The 24,280-nt window shown below is 48.2% G+C and overlaps 3 protein-coding genes across 4 annotated transcripts; all 3 read right to left on the minus strand.

The window, feature by feature from the left end:
* Nucleotides 1-564: 564 nt before the first annotated feature.
* On the minus strand, nucleotides 565-9,336 carry LOC143000564 (zinc finger protein 385D-like). The gene is made up of 8 exons (XM_076149936.1): nucleotides 8,907-9,336; nucleotides 7,408-7,541; nucleotides 4,321-4,431; nucleotides 3,792-3,960; nucleotides 2,439-2,690; nucleotides 2,168-2,349; nucleotides 1,323-1,424; nucleotides 565-1,231 (listed from the first exon to the last, which is right to left on the minus strand). Exons 1-8 carry the CDS (start codon nucleotides 8,914-8,916, stop codon nucleotides 980-982), a joined length of 1,212 nt encoding a protein of 403 aa, XP_076006051.1. The 5' UTR covers nucleotides 8,917-9,336; the 3' UTR covers nucleotides 565-979.
* Nucleotides 9,337-13,428: 4,092 nt separating this feature from the next.
* LOC143000492 (ras-related protein Rab-25-like) lies at nucleotides 13,429-15,671 on the minus strand. Its single transcript, XM_076149831.1, has 5 exons — nucleotides 15,155-15,671; nucleotides 14,427-14,622; nucleotides 14,141-14,334; nucleotides 13,968-14,048; nucleotides 13,429-13,879 (listed from the first exon to the last, which is right to left on the minus strand). The coding sequence occupies exons 1-5, from the start codon at nucleotides 15,189-15,191 to the stop codon at nucleotides 13,755-13,757; spliced, it is 633 nt and encodes a 210-aa protein (XP_076005946.1). The 5' UTR covers nucleotides 15,192-15,671; the 3' UTR covers nucleotides 13,429-13,754.
* Nucleotides 15,672-16,073: 402 nt separating this feature from the next.
* LOC143000491 (ubiquilin-4-like) lies at nucleotides 16,074-23,340 on the minus strand. Of its 2 annotated transcripts, none has more exons than XM_076149829.1 (11): nucleotides 23,145-23,340; nucleotides 21,903-22,054; nucleotides 21,545-21,693; nucleotides 21,185-21,447; nucleotides 20,906-21,070; nucleotides 19,950-20,172; nucleotides 19,715-19,854; nucleotides 19,125-19,208; nucleotides 18,019-18,134; nucleotides 17,551-17,878; nucleotides 16,074-17,451 (listed from the first exon to the last, which is right to left on the minus strand). In XM_076149829.1, the coding sequence occupies exons 1-11, from the start codon at nucleotides 23,286-23,288 to the stop codon at nucleotides 17,299-17,301; spliced, it is 1,917 nt and encodes a 638-aa protein (XP_076005944.1). In that variant the 5' UTR covers nucleotides 23,289-23,340; the 3' UTR covers nucleotides 16,074-17,298. The 2 variants fall into 2 exon arrangements, with proteins under 2 accessions (XP_076005944.1, XP_076005945.1); XM_076149830.1 differs by having other exon boundaries at nucleotides 20,912-21,070; nucleotides 23,145-23,339.
* Between the last annotated feature and the right edge of the window lie 940 nt (nucleotides 23,341-24,280).

Consider the following 24,280-nt stretch of genomic DNA (forward strand, 5'->3'; position numbering starts at 1 on the left):
TTTCACCGTATCAGCGCTCATAGTCGAGCTGGAATGTTATTTGTTGTCCTTCTGTTCTCACCGGCTCCTAAAATTGACTTTCAAAAAACAAAAGCTTAGCGAAATGGGCTGCCGAATAAACCTCGTCACACACAACATTCCCCCCTGTGATTTATCTCACCAGGGAAAGAGAGAGGGAGAGAGACAGAGAGAGAGACAGAGAGAGAGACAGAGAGCGAGCAGGGCTGAGGGTTTATCTGCTTAAGAAGTTCTAAATCACAAACATCTCCATCTGCGGCCAAATAAAGGTTCTGGAGATCCCCGTCTTTGTTGGGGTTTTGTTTTATTAGGCTAAATACCTGAATGGGGACCAGGGGATTAAGCTCAGTGCTGCTCAGCATCAGGGGAAGAGGAGGAGGAGGAGGAAGAGGAGCTCAGGTCAGAGTCTGGGATCGTCTGGGTGAACGTGAACGCACGGAGCTGCACTGTATGGAACGATCCTGCTGGGTGGTGGGGAGAAAGAAGAAGTATCCAACCATGTGATAAAGACCATATTTAATTGAATCGATATTAAACTCATGATTCACTGAATGCAAAGCAACATTTGGAGGCGTTTAAATGGTGAGAATGATCCTGGGACACATTTTAAACTCATCAATAAGTTTCTGCACCGTGAGTCCACATTACTGTTTATTGGAAAAGGATAAACATCTCGATTCAAACATGCTTGGACTCACACACACACACACACACACACACACACACACACACACACACACACACACACACGTCAGAAAATACTCTGTTTTTACACTCTTGTTTTTTATACATCTTCCGTGATTCTGGTCTCCAAAATAATCTTCAGTCTTGGTCCGGGAGACTCACAGTAAGTGTTGGTGCAAGGAATACAGTAAGATGAAGATCTCATCATCATAATCATCATCATCATTATCATCATCATTATCATCACATCTGATTCAGGTCTCAGCTTAGATTTGGGTCAGTAGCGAGTGAACAGGACGGGCGTGTGCGTCGGGTGACAGATGGTGGAGGCGGCGCCCGGATGCAGCAGGGCATGGGGGAGGGGCTGAGTCTGAAACAAGGCGGGGCTGGAATTGGAGGCGGGTCGAAGAGGGAAGGGCGTCAGGGCGGGCAGGGCGGCCATGGCGGCGGCCACAGAGATTTGACGTTGTAGAAGGCAGGAGGCCAGAGGTTTGGTCAGGTCTTGGTTCTTCCTCAGAGCCAGTCGAATCTGACAAAGAAGAACAGAAACGGTCAAACAAAAGCCAATCTGTGGCGACAGATGTAAAGCAAACGGAGCGTTGGTGTGGCGGCGTACTCACTGCCTGAAAGCTCTGGTGGCGCTGGATGGGCGTGTACGGGCTGAATTTAGGCTTGGCCGGTTTACCTGCTGCTCTGTCCTTGTGTCTCCTGCTGCTGATGTGCTAGAGAGGCGGACACACACACACACACACACACACACACACACACACACACACACACACAAACACACACACACACGGAAGCCAAATCAACACATAAATAATTAGCAGAGAGGAAGAAATTTCATATTCAGATTCAAACTATTCATGAGGGGCGGGGCTGAAAATCTTCCTGGTTTTGATTGACAGGCACACACAGATGGCGATGGCTACTGCAATCAACCGCGAGTCGCTCAATATTCATGAGCACCTGGCCAAAGTTAACTTTCTCGGCGGTGCTGATTACAGCGACGGGCGCTCTGCAGTCGCGTCACGCTCACAGACACTAACAGCACATTCCGGCGCCCCGCTGAAAATTGGCGAGGGCCGGAATCATTGTGCTGTGATTCCGACTGACCCGAAGCAACAGGTGCGGAACGTTCACGCTGCGGTCGCCACGGGATACGCCGGTGTAAAATATGCACAGGGCCAAAGTTCCTTTCTGTGATGAACGATGGATGAAAGTTGGTTTTCGGCTCAGTTTCCTGCTAACTTTACACGTTCAAACTTCCATAATATGAGTCAGAGTCTTGCTCCCAGTATCAAATCTAGATTACGTGGTTAGAATCTGGAATCTACTCAAATTCCGACAAGACATCAAGTCGAGAATAGTCAAAGAATGTCGGATTCCTATTATTTCCATGTATACGTCCATTTGGTCTCCAGGTTACCGAACCGGAATGCTGCTCTGGTTTCCATCCACTGACCTGTTTGAGTTGAGTCTCAGAGTTGACGTGCACGTCGCAGATCTCACAGTGGAAGGTTTTGTTCTGGAGTCCGGTCGACACCTCGGACGGCGCGGCCAACTTGGCCTTGACCCCCGACCTGGGGAAGGACTTGATGGCTCCGCCGCCGCTCCTGGCCTCCAGCATGGTCTTGTGCTTGGTGCCTGAGCGGATAGAAAAGAGACGTCAGGTGATTAGAGTTCAGGAACGGGGTCAGGAAGGGGTCAGAGGTTGAACTTTGAACGTTTCTCACCGCTGTTGTGGGCCTGCAGTTGGGAGGCGGAGTTGACCGCCACCTTGCAGAGGGAGCAGTAGAGGAGCCGGCGAGCTTTCTCCTCTTCCGTCTCCTCCTCTGCCTCCGCCTCTCCTCCCTCCCGCGTCTCCCCCTCCGCCGCCGGGCCAGGAGACAGAGAGGGTTGGACGGGTATTTTCACGGTTTCTGTGTCGTCGTCGCCACCACAGCTCGCTGCCACTACATCCGAGTCGAGGTTGGGCACGGCGAGCTCTAAAATGAACCCAGAATAAAAACACATCACATTTCTGAGCCGGTGTGTGTGATGTGTGTGTGTGTAGGATATGTGTGGAAGGTGAGAAAGTGTGTGTGGCTCCATGATAGGGAATGACAGCTGGGAGAAAGGTGATGACTCTATTTCTCCCATTGACTTTCCTTCACCTCAGCTGAAACTCTAAAGCAGCGATTCCTCCACTTCCTGTCAGCCGGACGCCGCCCCATCGCCAGTTCCACAATCCTCTGCAATCTTTACTAACAATCAATTGTTTCCCGGGACGATCTGCTTCCACCTTCAAATGAAACGAGCCGCTCTATCTGGAGACGGCTTGGCTCTATTATCCGACTCCTAGAGCTTCCCTGGAGTGCGTCGTGCTGATTTAAGAATCCGCTCTTTGCTAATAACAATGATTATCTCTGCCTGGCTGAGTGGGTGTCTGTTTGCTGCCACTGATTCTGCTCCCGCGCAGGCCGACGAGGCTGTTTCTCTGCTATAAGCAGCCTTCAGAGAGCTCAGAGCGCCGCCGTCTCATCCACTCCCCTTAAACGAACTCCAAGCTGGGAATGATCACTCAGCCTCATCCGCTCACTTTCTCTCTCGCAAACAAACTCTCATTTTTTTTAGTGGCGTTCAAGTGCGATCTTTTGCTCTTTAGCTCGCAGCGAAATGTGTTATTTTCATTCCTCAAACTCCCACACAGGCAAAAGCTGCACATCAGGACTGCCGCACACACACACACAAACACTTATATATTTGCATACGGTTTGCAAAGCAGTTGACAAAAGCTTTAACACACCTCGATGTCGATGCTTCTGTACTCTGCATGTTTGCTCTGTGGTTCTAATCCAGTGAGGTCAGTGAACGAGTAAACGTTATGCAGACATGAAACTTTAATCCCTCCGGTGTAAATACCAGAGCAGTGGGAGGTTCATCACATGAAAGAGTTAAAGTCGTGACAGTGAAAAGAAGCTTAAGCTGCATGGTTGAAGATCCGGCCTTTTCACAAACACACACACACACACAAACACTCTCCTGATATGAGCAGATGCAGCAGATGCCATACATCCGCGCACACACGCCCACACACACACGCCCACCTCCCGACGCTGCGTCGGAGCCGCAGGGCTGCGAGGAGGGCGACGACAGGATTTGCGATGTGGTTTCCATGGCGACGGGTTCAGAGGTCCTGATCTTAGAATCGGTGGCGTCCAGAGCTTTCAGCCGCTTTGCGTGCTTGGTGCCGCTGTAATGGGACGACGCCTGCGCCTGTGTGCACAACAACAACAACAACAACAACAACAAACAGTCAAACCACAATTATATGTGACTATTTATTATCAACAATATGATTTTCAGGAGACTGGTTCTGTTCGGCCTGATGGTGGTGATGTAATAGTAATAATGAATTTTGTCTGTCTGGTCAATAGAGAGATGGAGTCATGATTGGAGGACTGTTCGGCCTTGATGGAGGTATGAGCCCCTCTATTGATAAACTGTTCGACTTGAAACGATCACAAGGTTGTTCATCTGTTCAAGTGTCAAGTCAGGGTGTGTGTGTGTGTGTGAGAGAAACAAAAGAGACCAAACAAATGAGCAACAAAGGTGTTCCTCTCACAGCACCTGTACCTCAGAGTTGAATCTGATTCGACAAACGCCACAGGAGCTCGCCTTCCTCTTCAGGGAGGAGACGAGGCCGAAGCAGCCCGGGGCGCCCAGGGCTTTGTGGACGTGATCCATCTGAGACAAAAGGGACCAAACACGGGGTTAGGGTTGCACAACACCAGCGAGGAACGTTTGAACAATGGCCTGTGTGCACACCGACGACGATCCAGGATGTCTCAGGTTAGAGGCTGTGAGGTGAAAAGGTCAAAGCAGCCTCGCCCAGTTCACCCAGATCTCCCAGTCTCAAACAAACCCACCCTGCTGCTCCTGCTGGGCTCTGGTCGTTCTACTCAGACAGTTAAAAAGGTGCAGGCAGTAAGTAGTCTATTCAGAAATGAATTTTTAAAGGTTTTATGATCCTTGCGCTGCGGGATTGAAAGTAATGATCAAATTAGAGACGTCTCAACCTTTAACTAGGCTTCTTTATGTGTAAAGAAACAGGCTGTTAAAGTGAAAAACGCCTGTGTGTGTGTGTGTGTAAGCATGGATGTGTGTATGAGCACGTTAACGACGTCACATATCTGAGCATGCCGCACATTATTATGCTTCAGGACCATTAGCTGCTGGAAGGATAAATGAGGCCGTATATAACACGCTGCTTCCTCCAGCTGATCCACGTCCAGCTGCACAAAGCTGCCATCAAACCTAACCAAGCACACACCCAGGAAGCCTTTCTGATGATTGATTGATTGATAAGCACAGTGTAAACACACTGATGAAAGGCGGAGTGTGTCTCTCCTCGGTTCCAGGACTCCGGATCGACCTCTGACCTTCCATCATACATGCCACAGACCTCACCCCTCCCTCTGCTGCCCTCTGAACTCTGAGCCTCGCCCCGATCCGCCGCCTGATCAAAGTCCCTGTGAGGGACGGCGCCCGCTCTCAGCCTCCTTCTCTGCCATGTAAGGACCCAGCGTACATGTGACCCCCTCACCCCCCCCCCCCCCCCCGACCATACGGCCCTGTCAGAGGCATTTAGCTGCAGGGATGGAGGTATGCTACAAACATATGGTTTGGTGAGGGAAAGCAGACTTTCACCTGGAGCTCAGGCACTGACCTCCATCTGCACAATGATGAATGTTGCCGGATTTAGCCGTCGTCTTGACGAACAAGCCGCCGACGTTCGCAGCCTTTGTGATTACACGCCCTGTTTGCTCGAGCACAAAAAAAACACGCAACCGCCACCTTGTCAAAACAGGAGCCAAGTGTGCGGTGAAGTCACAATTAAAAGTGCTGAATCTGACTCGCACACTTAAACACACACACACACACACACATACATACAAAACAGTAACCATGACAACTCCACATGTGGGCACCAAACAAACTGATGCGTAGAGCCTCACGGTTGCAGACGCACACACAAACACACACACACACACTCATACACACACACACATGCACAAACACACATTCAAACAGAAACTGCAGCCAGTCAGAGTTCATCTCTGTGCCCACTTACTTAACACCCACAGGTTCAAATCAGAATCACTGTAGGAAGTAGATTCTCATTACTTACACTACGGTCGCTCTAGCGGTGGGAAAGTCGACGCTCTCTCCTCGCACATTAACTCGCCCTTGAGCACAACTCACACAAGAAGATTCCTATTTTCCACTTTGCATATTGAGCGAAGCCTCCAGTGTCCTTTCAGTGGCATTGACACACTCCTCAATCACCTCACTCTCTCAAAAATGGTGACATTTGCAGAGGAAATTCATCTTTTTTTAACGCTGATATCTGATGTGTTTAGTCACTATAATAACACACGCACACACACACACACATGCACAAAAAGAGCTGAGGGGCCCGTTGAAGGGGATTTTTGTGTGTGTTTTATTAATTTAGCCACTGCTTTCTTTCGTGTACACTCCAAATGTTCATGTCATAAATAGAGATCAGATTTGAGGTCTGGGATTACAATGATGATGTAATTGCAGAGCGATTTAGGGGAGACGCCTGAAAGAACAGGAAGGAGACCGGAGTGATTAACAATTGTTCATTTTTTAAATTTTTTGAAGGAGGAGAAGGAGACAGGGAGAGGAAAGAAGGGAAGGGAGTGAGTGTGGAGCGGAGGACATGATGGATGGAGGAAACGCCGCAAACACCACAAGCGAGGAAGAGTGTGTGTGAGAGGAGGGCCTGGAGGAGGAAGATGACAGCGGGAGATAAAGTGGAGGGAGAGAAAAGCAAAAGTGAAGCGCACAAAAGTGGAGAGGAGGATGAAAAGGCAGCGGACAGGAGTGAAAGGAGCGCAGGGTGAAAAGGATTCAAATCAAAACCTGGACAGGTGTCTGTTTGGTTCCACATCGGGTGGCAAAATGTCTTTCTGACAGAAGCAGAGATGACACACACATATGCAGCTCACACACACACACACACACACACATATATTCACCCCCTCCTCTCTCGCTACCTCCAAGCCCTCAATTTCTCTCCCTCCTTCCTTCACATTGCAGCTCAGAGATGAGACCAAAGTAAAGCAAAGGGGGAGAAACAAAAGCCAAGTGGTCAATTTCGCCGGCGAGCACTCATTCACTCGCACCCCGATGGGCGTCTGAGTGGCTTTACATCAGCAAATACGTCTGGGGCTGTGTCGTCTCAGTCAGTTACTCACAGAGCGTGTGCATGTGTGTGTGTGTGTGTGTGTGTATGTGTGTGTGCTACACCAGACACAATGCCATTTCCCACAGACCTTACATCTCACTCTCCCCCGACAGATCGACTCTCCTCGCCGACTCAGAGTTGGCCAGTTTGAGTGTTTTCCAGCCGTGTGTGAGGAATACTCAGGCTCCAGCTTCCTCCCTCCCCTCCTCCTCCTCTTCCTCCCCCCCCCCCCCAGGTTGTGTGGAAATGTCACCACTCTGCATCAGAAGTGATATATTTGGAAAGGTGTAGGCAGCGCGCTCAGACATCTGTGTGCTGCAAACAACTACGCAGGGCCGGATGAACCTATACCAAATAGGTGCAAGGGGCAACATGAGGGGTTACGGCAAAGTGTTGGAGAGAGCGCGGTTGCCATGGCAATCGCGACCACCACCGACCTTACTCACGTCACTGAAGCCGGGCAGCAGGTGAAAGGGGAGGAGGGGCTTGGGGTCTGGGCACGGCTGGGTCCTGCCCAGCGTGGGACGGGCCAGCGGCGATGGCAGCGGCAGAGGCAGAGCGCTCTGCTGGCACACATTACCTAGGAGACGGGAGACAGCAAGGAGGAGACAGGTAGACAGAGCGGCATATGGTGTAACAACTCTATGAGCTCCACCTGATTGCACGGTGATGAAAACCTGACAGGGAGACGCAATTAGAGGGAATCTAGGCTGTAATGAAGGAGCGGGAACAGGAAACTGAGCCACATTTGTTGTGATTGTGAGGAAGAACCCGGTCCAGCTTACTGACAATCCAGAGCCAGGATTTTATAAAATGATTTCTTTACATTATGAAATTGGAATTGTCCCATCAATCAATAGGTTCAATTCTAGACAAAAATATAACAATAGTATCTTATAATAATAATAATGATAAGAAACAACAAAGCATTTAAGTGTCGGAGTGTTTCTGTCTCATTATCAGAGTGAGACTGAGCCTGTCTGGGCCTGGGATGAACATTAACACAACATGGAGCCCATTTATGGTTTTAATGCCATAGACTACAGCAAAACACAAAGGAAACTGATGTGAAATGGAACAATTGAAAAGGTTAAACATCTGTGAATAATGAGAGGATGTGAAAACTTCTCAGATTTATTGACACGATTTCCTCATAAGACTCATGAGACTGTCTCAGCTGCATTACATTAGATTATTATATTAATTATTCATATATACAATTTCACTAACACACACAGGCGCACGCTCTAGAGTGGGTGAGTGTGTGTGTGTGTGTGTGTGTGTGTGGTGAGCGTGTTGTTTGTGTAGTTTGATGATGGAGGCTTGTTTTGTGCTTCCCGTGTTCTCCGAGCTTGATTATAGTTTGATTCAGAATGTGTAATCACAATAATCACTAAAGCTCGGAGCGCGCGGGCACACACACGCATGCAGACACACACACACACACACACACGCACACGCTACTCCATGAGCCTGATTGCCTCTAACTAACGTAGGTCCTGTCGTGCGTGCGTATGAGAGAGAGAGAGAGAGAGAGAGAGAGAGAGAGAGAGAGAGAGAGAGAGAGAGAGAGAGAGAGAGACCTAACGTGTTCTTGTTAAAAATGACTAGAATTTGTGTAGAGATTAAACACAGGTTCGCACACACACACTTCTATGGCGGCCACACACACACACGCTCAGCAGTGGTCACACTTTATCTTACTTTGTAATTAAGTGTTTCCGGTGTTTAGAGCGCAAAATTAAACCCTCTAGTTGTGTAATAAAGCGCACAAACACAACAAAGTGCACTTTAATGACCCGCAGCCTCTTATCCCAGCACGCGGGGAGATAAAGCGGATACATCCATGACACACACACACAGACACGAACACACACAGCACAGCAACAAGTGACTGCACCTGATTATCGATTATCGATGAAAGCACATCGCGTCGTTTACGTACCGAAATACATGACGGCGCCGAGAGGATCCGAGCGTTCAGTCAGTGTGTCGCAAAAGTCTCGCACATATCCAGCCCGAGATGCGGCGTGTGTGTGTGTATGTATGTATGTATGTGTGTGAGTGTGTGTATGAGCGTCCTCTCCTCCACCCCCTCTCCTCTCCGTCTCTCTCCTGCAGCTACGATGCTGCTCCTTCCCATCTGGATTCCCTCCTCCTAACTACCCTCCTCTTCCTCCTCCTCCTCCTCCTCCTCACGATTCTTGCAAAAGTCACACTCCGCTGCTCCCGTGTGATCCACCAGGAATCTGTTTTTCATTCAGTAAACACGAGGAATTACCTTAAACACCGACGTATACCAGCCGGAACACACACACACACACACACACACACACACACACACACACCCTCTTTGTGTTTGATACAGTGTAACTCTAGCCAGCAATCTGCAGAGAGTGAATCACATTTAATCTAAACTTAAGTGATTCATTTTGCATTGGGGGGGGGAAGGAAGAGGAGGGGGGGTGGGGGGGCGGGGGAGGGAGAGGAGGGGTCCTTCCTCTCCTGCAGCCAGACTGGGACTTGGAGTCTCTGTTCTTCTTCTTCGCCCCTCTGCAAATCGTTTCCCATCCTCATCTCGTCTCTCTGGGGGTTTGGGATTTTTCAGATGCGTCCAGGAGATTTGAGTGTGTGGAGAGGAAACGGACGGCCACACGGTCCAGCTGCAAACATCAGAGTCTGTCACACACACACACACACACACACACACACACACACACACACACACACCCTCTGAGGGTTCAGATATGCTGGAGCTTTTGGCAGCGTGACCTGGGTTCAACTCTCCTGTCCTCACGCCAAGAATGTTTCTCCTCTCTGACCGGAAAAAGAACAACAACATGTGTTTTCCCACAATCCACCACTCCAGGGGAGGCTCGGCCCGGGCTGCTGTCCATTCCAACAACTGGTTTGTGTTTCTCTGTGCTCTTCTCCTCTCGTCTTTGAATTAGTGAACATGATTCTGTTGAGACAGGAACACAGCAGCTCGAGCACGTGAGCACGTGAACACACACACACACACACACACACACACACACACACACACACCTCTCTTTATCTCCTGGGTGAGTCTTCATTTGCACGGTGCTTCCATCAAAAACGGCTCCCTGGAACAAAAAGCCGTGAAAGCAGAGAAACACACACACATGGAAATATCGACTCACAAACTCAATTTACCCGCCCTGTTTGTCACTTACTGTATTGCCAGACGTTTCGTGTTCCGTTGAGAAAGAGCAGAGCACTTTTGAGGGCCCGGGTGGTATTAATGCTTTTTTTCCCCCCTTTGTCGGAGGGAACAGCTGAAAGGTCTCTCGGTCTCTCTCTCTCTCTCTCTCTCTCTGTCTCTCTTTCCCTCTCTCACTTAAAGGTTTGTCCCAGAGTCACACTCTTGGGAGTTCCCTTTTCTTGCTTTCGCCCATGCAGGTGTTGTCTATCTTAAAAAGTGTAAGAGCTGAGTAAAGGAAAGCAATCATAGCTTTAAGTGAAGCTCGCCAGGTCTTAGAATGGACCCTTGTGGAACTCCATAGGGCTTCTGGAACAGTGCAAAGACAGAAATAGAGCTTCATTATGCTGTGACCAACCACACCACCCTAAAAAGTGAACGTTGAACATATTCATCCATTTATTCTACAGACTGTGGCTCTGGTACGTGAATATATCCACAAACAAACTCAAACGTCTGTAATCTTGGATATAATTTCCCCTGAAAATCATCACATTTAGCGTAATCATTAGCGCTGAAGATGAACACTTGGGAAATGTCACGTTTTTACACACCCGCAACCTGCCGCGCTAATGTGATTGAGCATGTCGCACCATGTGATAATCATGATCGGCTCCCAGCTCTGCAGATGTCGTCACATTCAAGCGGGAAGGCGTCAAGTTAAGTTAACCAGCTGGCACCTGAGAGCGGATCACCTGTCAACAACGGCAAACACGTTAATGACGCTCCCTTCATCTACGCCGGTTACAGCCCACAATGCATCACTTTACACCCGGCGGCACATTTGGACTCACAAACACCGCGGCTGTCATGGCAACAGAGGTATGTTATATTATGTTAAGCGGATGCGTTTGCTGCCGCCGACCTGTTTAATTGTGCGACTGAAAGGAACCCGGTGGCCTCAGCTGGGGCCTTGAATCCAGGCGGCCAAGCACGGCGGCGGCGGCCTCTCCAAATGAAAGGAGCTAATTAGGTAGAGTGTATAGGCAGGTAAACACAGGAAGTCACACACACACACAGACACACACAGGGCGCTCTTTAATCTAATAACAAGCTCAGACTGAGCAGTGCGAGGGACAGACGCCGTTATTCTTCCAACGCTCTCTCTGTCTAATCACCTCGCCGCATTATTCCACCTCTCAGCTCGCTCCAACCGCCGCCGCCACACATTTTTTGGGGAGAGGAGAGCCTGACAACACAGCCACCCATCAGCTCACCTCTCCCTTTGATTGGTCGCCATAACAACATCACCATGGTAATCAGCGCGAATTGACTTTGATTCTATTTATGTGGTGTGGAAATCTCAAATTTGTGTTCGGCGTAAACACACTCCTCCAGATGCAGAACGCAGGAGGAATCCACTCACATTTGAAGCAGTGTTTCATGTGTCTGCGCGCGCGCACACACACACACACACACACACACACACACACACACACACACACACACACACACACACACACACACACACACACACACACACACACAGATACAAACAGACAAGACAGCAGACAGAAAAACATCCATCTCAATACAATGTTAACTTAACAAATCTAGATGTTCCACTGAAGTCAACAGATTCTTATGATAAACACACATATGGGCACAAAGCGTGTGTGTGTGTGTGTGTGTGTGAGTGTGTGTGATTTGATGATGTCTCTGTGTTCTCTGTCAATGCAGAGGATTAAGAAGAATTCCCATTGAGTTAATTCCATCTCACTCCTGCTGCGTCGAGAAACAAAGAGACAAAAAGTGTGTGTATGTGTGTGTGTGTGTGTGTTACTGACAAACGGGCACACAAACAAACGCTCGCACAAACACAGGAGACATATATGGTATGGTATGCAATATAACACCTGGCAGCAAGTCAGGGAAAAGTCTGTGGAATTATAAAGCGAGAGAGAAGAAAAGGCGACAGAGAGAAAGAGAGAGAGAGAGAGAGAGAGAGAGAAATGATGGATTCCATGAGCTCGGATTTAAGAGGAAAGTTTGCGCTCCGCTGGGTCAAAGGTCACGCCGACACAAAGGTCACAATAAAACCCAGCAGATGTGACGGTGTGCAAGTGTACATTCCTGGAGGACAAGAAAGCGCAGCCGGGGGGAGAGGAAGGGTTAACTGGAGACGCGCGGCTCTGCGTTTGGTGTTAAAGATGCCACTCATCACTCAGGCGCACCTTTACAGGCCGCACGTGTCTGGGAACGCACGAGTAACAGCCCACACGTGCACGCAATAAAGACGCTCTTCCTGCAGCCCCGGAGCGCTTTACCTTGGAGGCGGAGTCGGGACAGCGTGTGCGGGAATTCCATGAAATGAGGGAAAACCTCACCTGATGGTTGAGTTTAGTATCAAAGCACAAAGAACAAAGAAACTTCCACCTCCAGGCTGCAGATTTGATGACGGATGTGTTCAGCGTGTGCAGCAGCAGCGGTGCTTCAACCAGAGGCTCACAAAACTTTACTCTGCCCAATAAAATATAATTACTCACGGAACATCATTCAGCATTTACAGCCCGGTGCAGATACATCGCATATTTATGACACAAACTCAATGGAAGTGTGTGTTTTTGTGAAGGTTTAGTGGCATTTCACTGTGGCAAAAATGATGTGTTGTTGAGAAATCTTGCTGGAGGACAACAGAGAGAAACACACACACACACACACACAGATCCCATATGCTCGTCTGCAGGGAGGAGATAGAGCAGATTCTGTCCAGGATGTCATTAAGCACCACTGCTGTTGATTTACATTCTCTCAGCCAAAAGAGCAACTCCAGTTTAACATCACACACACACACACACACATGCACGCACACACACTCACACACACTCACACAAGATCTGTGACTGAATTTACTATTCATAGACGAGGTGTACATGAATTATTTTCATCAAAAGCATGTGTCGATTACTTTGTCAGGCAGGGTTTGTAACCATGGCGACCACAACGAACCCCCCCCCCCTCGCCTCACCCCATCGCACGAACGAAACACCAAGTTCATTGACGGAATGAAACGTAAGCGATGAGACAGCGGTGTGGAACATAATGAGCTAATGAGGAGAGGAAGGTGGGAAACAAACCCACAGACCCACGGATCAGATCAGTCCCCATGCTTTCAATCCCAACTTTAAGCATCAGCGCTGCCATCTACAGGCAGACAGGGGCAGAGCACAAACGACCCGCTTCATATCCGGCTTCTTATCGGCGGCCTGCGGCGTATCTCGAACTGTAATTACACACTAGGACAATACGTATACAAATAATTTATTCAAAGTCAATCTCATTCTTTTACAAAAGCATGAAAACCTTTTATGATCCCTGTTTTACAAATAAAGACACAAAGCCGTCGCAGTACGAGCCGCTCATCAGCCGCCCACACCAGAAACATTCAAATTTAGAAAACATAGATCCTCTGCGTGTCCTATCTTTATCTTTGTCCTATATTTTGTACTGTATATTGGCTGAGGTGATGAAGAGGTATCTTGCTCTTCACATTGGGCCTGAATGAGATCAGGTCAGAGCTGGAAACACAGTCAGAGTGTGTGTGATTGGCTGCAGTTAAGATGTTTCAGCTCAGTTTTTGCAGCAGGGTTTGCTGTTGTTGTTGGCCTCTCCGAGCGGCCCGATGCCGCCCGGCAGGCCGGCGGCGCTGATGGAGCCCCGGGTCACCTGTTTGCTCGCCACCTTCTTGTGGATCCCTGCAGGAAGTCAACACACAGATGCGGCTTTAGTACAGAAGAAGCTAGAGACGGTGTTTGACGTGCGTTGGGGGCTGAAGCTGCGTACCTTCAAGGACATCGTGAAAAGCTGCCTCGACGTTGGTGGAGTCCAGTGCTGATGTCTCTGTAAACATGATCCCTTTCTTCTCTGTGTGTGTGTTAAGATGACAAAGAACATCACAGTCAGTCCACACACATCAAACCTATAAACACGTACGTCGATCAGAGCGAGCTACACACCCGCAAACGTCTCGGCCTCCTCCTTGGGGACCGTCCGGAGAGCCTCCAGGTCCTTCTTGTTGCCCACCAGCATGACCACGATGTGAGGGTCTGCGTGGTCGTACAGCTCTTTAAGCCATCGCTCGGCGCTCTCGTAGGTCAGGTGCTTGCTGATGTCGTAGACCAGCAATGCTCCCACCGCTCCCCTGTAGTACCTGGGGTCAGCAAGGCGAGGAGGACAGGTTCAGGTCATGGTATAGTATAAAGCAGTGTGTTTGTGTGTGTGTGTGTTTGTGTGTGTACCCACGCTGAGGTGATAGCCCTATACCGCTCCAGGCCTGCCGTGTCCCAGATTTGAGCTTTGATGCTGTAGTGGTCCAGATGGACGGTGCGAGTGCTGAACTCCACGCCGATGGTGGTGCGGCTGTCGCGGTTGAACTCGTTTTTGGTGAAGCGGGAGAGAAGGTTGCTCTTTCCTACGCCAGACTCTCCGATCAAAACCACTAGACGGGTACAGACAGGAGAGCAGGTTCAACCGAGAGAAGAAAAAAAAGGCTATTTCTATTCAGGGCAGCAAATGATCCGTGACAGCAAAGTCATAACAGTAATCGTACTCTGTGTTAGGCCACTTATGTAATCTCCATCACACCTAAGCTGTCTGTCACTCGACACGGGATACGGCTACGTCACATGAACGTGGCGTAATCCATCCCGGGGGCAGGACTCAGATTGGAATGGATGGAATGGAGCACTGAGCTAATTTGTATAATGAGAGGGAAGGGAGTACAAATTCCCTTGGAGGTGAAACAGAAAACAGATTTTTCCAAGAAAGTCATACGATATCTGTCAAAAATGGGTCAAAGGTCAATAGATTTACAGCCCGATGGACATGAAGCTTTCACTTCCTCCTTTCATGTTGTCCCGGGAAACAGGAACAGAGCGCTCACACATCACAACAGAGCTGACAGCTAGAAATCGTGATATTTATACGCTTGATGTCGCCGTACAATCACAGCTTAAGCAATCAGGACTCACCTTTGTAGACAAAGTTGTAGGTGTCGTCTGACCCCATGTTGCCGTCGGTGCCGGAAGGTTCCCTCTCAATTCAATATCCTCAAGCAACATGAGACAGACAGAAGGGAGGGAGGGTGTGGGGGAGAAGAAGATGAGATATAAGCCCACTCCTCTTTCTTTCTCTCTCTCTCTCTCTCCTTCCAGTGTGGTGAGAGAGAGCAAAGGTTGAAGTGCAGAGGATGGACTTTACGCTTCACCTGGCCACTTCCTCCTTCAACAAAGTTTGGCGTTTGATTTAAGGTAGCCCGGACGAGGGAGAAGTGCTCTGACGTGCCGATCCCTCATCAGCTGACGAGTCAGGGAGGGCCGGTGGGTTGGGAGCGGCAGGAACAGGTAGAACCACTGGCACGCAGTCACAATGAGCAGACTCCACCCTCCTCGTCCGCACTGTTTGGCTTGGCTGCTTTGTTTCTCCCGAGCCTCTGTGTCAACCAGCAGGCAGATCTGTGTACCTGCACAACGAGCTATTGACTTTCTGCTGCCTGGTGTAATTATGCCCACTTACACACTTACACACAGCCGGGTGAATCAAGCCGGAGCGCCAGTTGTCTCACATTTTAATTGTGGATGTCATAGATGAAATACCTCGTGCCTTACATATCCATCAACAGATTATAGAATAATAGAATCAAAACCAGTAAATCTGGTTCAGGGGTGAGGTTATCTGAGGTCGACACCCTTTTTAGAAGCCTTGTTCAGTCATAACACAGCCTGGCTTTGACCTCTACGTGGACAACATGCATTCAAATGTAACTCGTTTACGTCTTCGTCTTCGTATTTGGAATCCTGTTCCACTTGATGGATTGGGAACGCCGCTCTGGAACGTCGCTCCGGATCGGTTTCAATCGGCGCTAATCAAGTCACAGTGGGCAGACAGAGGCAGTTTTTGATGATGTTTTATTCTTTTAGTAGAGTACTGTTAAAAGTTAGTTCCAACATTATGAATTGAGAGATGGATTTTTTTTGTTTTCAGCTGAGGTCAACAGACAGAGCAAAGTCATAGAAGCAGTTGCCGAGGTTACCGCAACTAACAATGCTGAGATTTCAATAGGAGAACAAAAAGTGAATGACAACCTAGTGCTGGATTTTGACAAACGTACGGTGCCACCACACCAGGAATGTCCTTCCGTTCTTTTACTCATTTGATTTTCCAAGTTCATTTTTATAGGAGACAGATCATTAATTATCTCTAGGCACTAAGCTGCACCTCAAAACAAGAAAGAAAAGAGTAAAAATGAAGAATCTGATTAAAAGGAAAGGAAAGCTTGTGGTTTCATTGATTTTTTCTTTCTAACAGATATTTCCTGCTTCAGAATGTGGCTGAGTCGTCTCCTAGATGAGCCCGTGTGGAATTACTGAGGACCACTCGCGGCGGATTCTAATTAGCCGAGCGAGTGGGGGTCTAATTTGGCGACGACGACGCTCTTGTAGAAGTGAGGGGGGGGGGATAGAATCTGCAGTGCCTCGGAGGGAAAGATAGCACACAAGGGATGATTGTATGGGGCAGTTATGTGGAATGACAGATTACAACATAAGAGAAGTGGACTTACAATAAATAGTCAGTGTTGGTGAAGGGGGGGGGGGGGGTTTGAGAAGGGGGGAGGAACGGAGCACTGAGGTCGGGCGTCTACATGGACAAGATGTCCTCCTTTTCTTGTTCTGGGTGAGCTCTTTCTACATCAACTCTCTAGATGGGACACAGCAACGAACAGAGCCGAGAACGAAGAGTCACGTCTCCTGGGTTTAACCTGCCTCCACTCCGTTTTACACGAAGAACAGGGCAAATGAAGAAACGGTGGGGGGGGAATCCCTTTTGAGGAGAGGTTTTCAACACCGTATCTCTGCACCACAGCACCCCTCGGGCTGAGGAGTGGTTCAGTCCGGCTATGCAGCAGCAACCAGGGACAGAGATCTGGGTGGGTGACGCCAAAAGGAGAGAACAGGGAGGGGTGGGGATGAGCGGAGAGTGAGGATCTGACACATCCTGCCCAGGTTTCTTCTGGAAGGTTTGGGACAATACACTTTAATTTCTCTTGGTTTCTCTGTGGATGCTGGGTGTGTTTATGAGTATGTGTGTATGTATGCACATGTCTGTGTGTATGTCTTTATGAGGGCTGTGAGCCTAGCAGTCTCTCAATAGCGGCATTGATGTCTCCTCCGGTGGCGATGAGGGCCTGCACGTTGGCCTCCCGGTTGATGAAGCCCATGGCGTTAAGCTGGTCCAGCTGGGACTGGAACCGAACCTCTGGGGTCTGAGTCTGCAAGGCAAATAGAAATGAAGCTTAAGTAAACTCATTAAGGTGTGTACAACATAATTTTGGGTGTGTGCGTCTATGTGCGTCTATGTGCGTATGTACCGTTGCACTTCCTCCTGCACCTCCTCCTCCTCCAGCAAACATCTGAAGCATCTGCTGCATCAGCTGTTGCTGGGCAGCGTTCGTTCCTGTACTGGGTGAGGTGGCAGGGTTCTCTGTGGTCAAACCCCCACCTGGGGTCAAACCCCCACCTGGGGTCAAACCCCCACCTGGGGTCAAGCCCGCACCTGGAGTCAAACCCCCTCCTGGAGTCAAACCCCCTCCTGGAGTCAAACCCCCTCCTGGAGTCAAACCTCCTCCTGGGGCCATGCCACTTCCTGGAGCCATGCCACCTGCTGTTGGTATGCCAGGAATTCCACCTGTCATCAGACTGAAACAAAAGAAAAAGCCAGTGAGACATTTATTAATATCAACCTAAGTCTCTGTGTGAGTGTGAGTGTGAGAGAGAGTGTGTGTGTGTGTGTGTGTGTGTGTGTGTGTGTGTGTGTGTGTGTGTGTGTGTGTGTGTACCCGGGCATGAGGCCTGGTGCCTCTGTCTGCAGCGTCTGCAGGCCCTGTTGGATCTGCATTAGAGCTTGCATGGCCCTTGGGTTGGTCATTACCGACAGGGCCTCTGGGTTCTGCATCTGAAACCACACAGCAAAACAATTAATGGACCATCAAGCTTCAACTCAAACAAACCTGCCATGTACAAGAGCTTCTAATGTACAGCTGAGCGGTGATCTTCCATAGGTTAGAGGAAGTTTCAAAGCCCAATCCTCACATTTCCCATAATTGCGTCTTTTCCATACATTTGAATTCCACCCAAATGAGCCATGAGATGCAGGGAGAACGTGCTGGAAGACACCAGAGCAGCATAGAAGTTATTCTATCTTTCTGCTCCACATGATGGGATTGTTTCCACACCTGAGTTGCTGCTGTTATTTGTCGGTTCCCACCTTTAATAAAACATCCTGTTTTCAGCACAGCCCAGTGTAGCAGATCATCTGTAGTAAGAATGTCCAACGAGTAAAAAGATTTACATTGGAAGGGTGTGTGTCCGACTACAGGGCGGCTTTCTCACGCACGCCTCAGACTGGAAGCTTTGAAGTGGAAGTAAGGGAACTGGAGCACGATGACTGTGGAGCGGATCCTTTGCGAGTCATACAAGAACCGAGGAATGAGGGAAAGATGACACGTGAAGCTGAATGCGGCCGAGCGAGACTGGCGATCACAGGCAGTGGGTCGAAGTTGAAACGAGGTCAAACGACATCCAAAGTTCATTTCCCCCCTGAGGTCTGCTGTGGATTTGATGGAAATGAACGACTGAGGATCTCTGGTTCCTTTCTACTTTGTTTTGGAAAGTAAACAGCAACGACCATGGAGAGCTCATTGGAGAGCTTCATGCTCTTGACAAAATGAGCATAACTGCCCTGCAGCAGCCAGTGGTGAAACAAACTCTGATTCCAAGAGGCCTCATCACGCTGGGTGGAAATGGAGGGATGATTATAGTGCCCCCTATGGCTCATGGTCATATAACACCACGAGGAAGTATGCGGCTTCTTAGATAAACAATAATCTTGTCCGTAATCGCTAGGATGAGTGTGTGTGTGTGTGTGTGAGTGTGTGTGTGGTACCTGTTGCAGAAAGACAGGCAGTTGAGATCTGAACTGTTCCTGCAGCTGTGGGTTTCCAGCAAACAAGGGGTTATTCATCAAAACCTGATGGAGAGACAGAAAGAGTGTCATGGTAACGTCTCGCTCCAAATACGCCTTTGCTGACGAGTCAACACAGCTGGCATTATAAAGGAGAAGTAAGAAACTAAGAAGTCAAATGCCCTGTCCTCACGTCCCCTCTGTGTTCAGCCCTCTGAGAGGTGAACTGAGGTCATTCCATCTTCAAGTCAGTTCATGCAAATAAGCAGGAACAATGTTGTTTATTCTTTCTTATAATTTGCTTCGAATGCAAGCAGGCTTAAAAGGCAATCCTCTCTGTTCTGTCTCAGTGTGCACTGAATATCTGGGCTTATTGGCCTAATGCACAACAGGCCAAGCTAGATCCCCTTATTTACAATTCATTATAAACTGCAAGGGCCAATATAATCAATTTATCCCATATGTGAAACACAGACAGGGAAAAAACATCTACGTCAACTTCTTAATCAAATTTCCCTGTAGCATGTTCACTATATGGTGTGTGTGTGTGTGTGTGTGTGTGTGTGTCGTACCTGGGAGGCTAAATCTGGGTTCTGAGACAGTGACTGCATCATGCTGCGCATGTAGGGAGCAGACAGCATGTTCTGCATCAGCTGGGGGTTTTCTGAGATCTGCTGCAGCAGACTCTGCATGCCTGGGCTGTTGAACATGCCTGAGACATGGAGGAAAGGCAGACGGTCATGCACACTGTGTGTACAAAGTGAGCGGCAGAACGTGGAGGAAATCAGGGCCTGTTTTCTCTCTCACCATTGCCCAGAGTGGCAGAATTGATTCCGAGAGGGTTGGACACACTGGGGATGGTGCCCCCGGTGGTTCCGGTGCTCCCCGTGGTGCCCCCGCCGCTGTCAGAGGGGTTAGTGGCGCTTGGCGGGCCCCAGGGGTTGGGCAGGGGCTCCCGGTTCTCTGTCCGTGACGGCTGGGCACCGGACTCAGAGACCCCACTCAGAGCTGAGAACGGGTTGCTGCCAAACTGCAGGGAGAGAAACATTTTCTTTAAAAACCACAGAAATGTAAATTTCTAAATTTGTATTATAGGTACTTATGAAGAAAGGTATTGTTAGTGGAATGAAATCATTATCAAGCAGTATCACAACAATGCGAGTCAGATTTAATAGCTCCTCTCATACATTATGCAGGAGAATCATGACCCTTCTCTCTGAATCCTGCATTTAATGTTTTGCTTTTCATCTGGATTTACAATTCTTCTAACAGGTAGGAGCGTCAACATTCCACTCACTGTCACCGCATTATTGCAACTGTAATGAAGTCAATTCCTTATTTTCAATATTTCAAAGTGATGCGGTGTCAAACATCACTGTTAAAGATAAAAGGTATGAAAAAAAGTACTCCAAAGGAGAAACACACACAGAGAGACGCTACAACCAGAGATAGCTTTGACTGTAGAAAGTATCAACACTTCCTGTCTGATCTCCCTCATCACTCGCATTTGAAACAAATGCGTGACATTGACTGAGATCAAGCCAGTAGAGGAACACAACATGGGAATTTGAGTCATGAATATGAATACAAGATGCCTGGACTGTAAAATGAAACTAATATCACAAATATAAATGAGAAGACATCAATGTTACAACATATGTGGCATTTTGTACCCATAGACATTGCATGTGAGGTAAGCGTGACTCTCAGCCATGATAAAGGTTATACGATGCATGAGAGGAGATTAGTGAAGTCTCTCTCACATCTACCTGTTCCCTGGCGGCGCTGAACATGGGCTCCTGAATGTCTGTGTACATCCTCCGCAAGGCATTATAGCCTCCTGGGATGCTCTCCAAGTTGCTCAGCGCCCGGTCCTGGTTCCGCATCATTTCCTGCATCATGGCTGGGTTACGGGCGAGCTCCATGGTCTGGGAGAAAGAGGAGGCGGGACAATGGCGGCGAACGCAAGTTAACGGGTAAAAATGTAATGTGTTGGTGCATATTTGGTTAAACAGCTGCCACAGTCTCTCCATTTTCTTCACCTGTCTCATAAGTTCAGGGTTGTTTAGCATGTGAGAGATCTCGGGGTTGCGTTCCATTAACTGCTGCATCTGAGGGTTGGCCAGAATCATCTGCCTCATCAGGTCTGGGTTGGACATCATGTTCTGCACCAGTGGGTTCTCCATGATCTGAGACAGCATCTCTGGGTTGGACATCAGCTGCCTCTGCATCTGCTGCTGCAGCTCCATGAAGTTACCCGAGCCCATGCCGAGGCCCGACAAGCTGGCCAGGTCACCGAAGCCAGCTGGGTGCAGGAGCAGAGAGGAGATGGGTGATTGATAGTCCTCAACCAGGTGCGGTGTTTATGTGTCGGCGGTCACACACAGGTGGACTGTACTCACTCAGTATGTTGGGCGTCTGTGTTGATGGCGGTGCAGATCCGGCTGGGCCTGTTGTGGAGGAGGGGTTGGTGCCGGGGCTGGGGCTGGACCTACTGGCCGCTTGAGGGGCGGACGAACTAGAGGTCGAGGTGCTGCTGCCATCTCCTGCCCTACAGGGAGGGTTTCAGTTACAAGATGACATATTAACACTCGGGATTCAGGACAGTAGCCACAGTGTAAAGGGAAGTTAAGCCTACAATTGAGGTTAAATTCCACACCAAGATTATACTGTTTGGCAGCTCCTTCTTACAGGCAAGCAACTGAACTGAACTGAACCGTACTGCTGAACCATTGTGCCGGTCTGATTATGCAGCCTTACTTTTGTGCCGTCTTTATGACTAGATGAACTGTCAGGCCGTCCTTGATGCCGTGCTGGCTGAGGCTGTCACCATCCTTCAAGATCTTCCCTGCAAATATCAGAACCAACTGGTCCTGTTTGGCTTTGAACCGCTGTGAGATCTCTTCCTTAAACTGAGGGAAAGGAAGTGAATGGGAAAAGAGTTAAAACAAACAACGATCGGTCTCACCACAGAAGTGCAGCACTAATCTGTCTGTGCTATTGACGCAAACACTCAAAGTCTTAAAAGTCTAATTTCTAGGAAAGTCCAGACACTGCAAATCCATCACATCATGATTGTTCTCTCTTTCTTTAAAACACATTATTCTCAAACCAAATGTCCTTCATCCTGTCTTTCATCTTCACATTAGATTTGTTGAGGTTTTGTTTACACTGTCCTCCAAATAAACGATAAAATTCAAAGTTACGGCAAATCAAGCTCAAGAGAAAAACAAAGCAAAGCAAAGCAAAGAAACACTTCTTAAAGACAAAGTATGGCTACAATGGGATCACATTGAAAAGTCCAACTTGGTACAACTGAGTGTGAACAAGGAGGAGCTACACAAAAATGGCCACTTGAGGATAAACTGTGACTCTAACCGAATTAACAATCAGAGAACAGAGCAGCAGCTGTCTCATGACTTGACCACTACACGCATCTTACAATGACCACAACACAACAATGAGGCTGAGCACGGAGAATAGCGTCTCCTCTAGAAATGTGCCTGAGCTCTGAGAGAATGTTCTAGAAAGGGAGCCAGCTGTGGCTTCTGAAAGGACACTTTTACGAGGTGGAAAATTACGTGAAATGAGAGCGTTTGGGCTGATAAACATAGAGTTACATCAGCGCTTGTAGTTCCATTAAGCCGTGATTCCTGTTTGAACACTAACCCGTCAGCTGACACTTGTTTGGCTACATTGCTAACCATGGCTCAGCTCGCAGGCTTAGTTAGCTATCCAAATAGCCGCTAGTGAGCTAACCGGTTAGTCGTTTCAAACCGGATACAGCTTCGCGTTTAATCTCGGCAACATTAAAACCGAACGCAACAGTTGGATAAATTCGTATTATTTCAAGTATAAACGCTCGGTTTAATAAGACACAATTGCAGTTAGCCGGCAAGCGTAACGACAAATGCTAACCCGGCTAACTAGCTCGTTAGCTGAAGTTGTGGGCAGGGGGCATGACGTGAGAGCTCGCGCTGAGCCGCACCAGCAGCCACTAACCTGCGTGACGGAGGCATCTTCTGCGATGGCGATTTCTTCTTTGTCTTTAGGCGTCTTCACTGTCACCTTAATTATTGTTCCCTCCGAGGCTTCAGGTTTATTATTGTTGTTATTACCAGGATCTGCGGCGCCGTTGTCAGCCATCTTTACTCCGCCGATGGAACACCTCGGGTTTTGGCGTCAGCTTCCGGGTCAGAAGAGGTCAGATCTTCCAGAAGGAACGCGAAACGTCTGGTTAACCCTTTACATACTGGACTGGGTGGTGATAATAAGCGTCCTTATCCAATTATTATCTCTATCAAATTTGGCGTCCATACACATTCAAATGATCATTTATAACTGGATGAGGGAACGTTTATTCTTTAGGTTTTATACCACTTATTTATGGCGAAAACAACAGTAGTAAGAAGGATTTTGTACCTTCACAAAAGATTTCGAATTTAGAAATCCAATAATCACTTGTGTGTATTTTCCCAAACACATTAAGCTATTTTGCTGCATTTTTTTTGTCGGCAGAATTGCATCATTTCACCTTTTCAAGATTTCCCCATAATCACCCTTTTCTTTGATTTGGCTCCCTCTGGTGGACCGAAAATTCACTTCAACACATATGGGTCAAATTTAGCCTGAATGTACATAAATGTAACATTTGTAAATATTTTTAATGTTGTACACTTTGGAATCATCAGTGTCAGAGCGAAAGAATGTTATTTAGGGCATTTTTTACTGCGACCAGTCATCAAAACAGGTGAAATCAGTCTGAAGAAACAATAGACACGGATGATCAGTGTAGTCTTTATTAGCGGCAGCAAATTCACACACATTCTTACACTGGGCTCTACAGTGATAGACAAAATAACACACATGGTGCTCAAAAACAAAACATCTGACTGACTTCTGTTTGTTCGCATAACAACCGATCTGTTTATTTTTTTTATATCAACAAGGTCAAGTCAGCTGCACTATGGACGCATTCCTTATTCCGTGACAAGGTTCAACAGACAACAGTCATTGAAACATGCAGCTGTAGGGCACCAATTTCCCATTTCCTTTCACAGCAGCACTCACTTGAACGATACACAGTTTAATGATAGTAATTCTAATAGATATAATCATACTTAGATGTGTTTGTGTGC

This window comes from Genypterus blacodes, unplaced genomic scaffold (genome assembly GCF_046128005.1).
Source record: "Genypterus blacodes isolate CSIRO-AG114 ecotype Tasmania unplaced genomic scaffold, CSIRO-AGI_Gbla_v1 ptg000048l_1, whole genome shotgun sequence".
NCBI classification, from domain to species: domain Eukaryota; kingdom Metazoa; phylum Chordata; class Actinopteri; order Ophidiiformes; family Ophidiidae; genus Genypterus; species Genypterus blacodes.

Excerpts from the sequence above, each read along its gene's own strand:
- LOC143000491 (XM_076149829.1), bottom strand. The coding sequence starts at position 23,288 with ATGGCTGACAACGGCGCCGCAGATCCTGGTAATAACAACAATAATAAA. Across the intron at positions 19,855-19,949 it reads TTCTGCCACTCTGGGCAATG|GCATGTTCAACAGCCCAGGC; the intron begins GTGAGAGAGAAA and ends TCCATGTCTCAG. Across the intron at positions 17,452-17,550 it reads GTGCAGGAGGAAGTGCAACG|ACTCAGACCCCAGAGGTTCG; the intron begins GTACATACGCAC and ends TTTGCCTTGCAG.
- LOC143000492 (XM_076149831.1), bottom strand. The coding sequence starts at position 15,191 with ATGGGGTCAGACGACACCTACAACTTTGTCTACAAAG. Across the intron at positions 14,623-15,154 it reads CTACAACTTTGTCTACAAAG|TGGTTTTGATCGGAGAGTCT; the intron begins GTGAGTCCTGAT and ends GTACCCGTCTAG. Across the intron at positions 13,880-13,967 it reads TTTTCACGATGTCCTTGAAG|GGATCCACAAGAAGGTGGCG; the intron begins GTACGCAGCTTC and ends GACTTCCTGCAG.
- LOC143000564 (XM_076149936.1), bottom strand. Across the intron at positions 4,432-7,407 it reads TGCTGCCCGGCTTCAGTGAC|ATGGATCACGTCCACAAAGC; the intron begins GTGAGTAAGGTC and ends CTTTTGTCTCAG. Across the intron at positions 3,961-4,320 it reads GAATCAGATTCAACTCTGAG|GCGCAGGCGTCGTCCCATTA; the intron begins GTACAGGTGCTG and ends TTGTGCACACAG.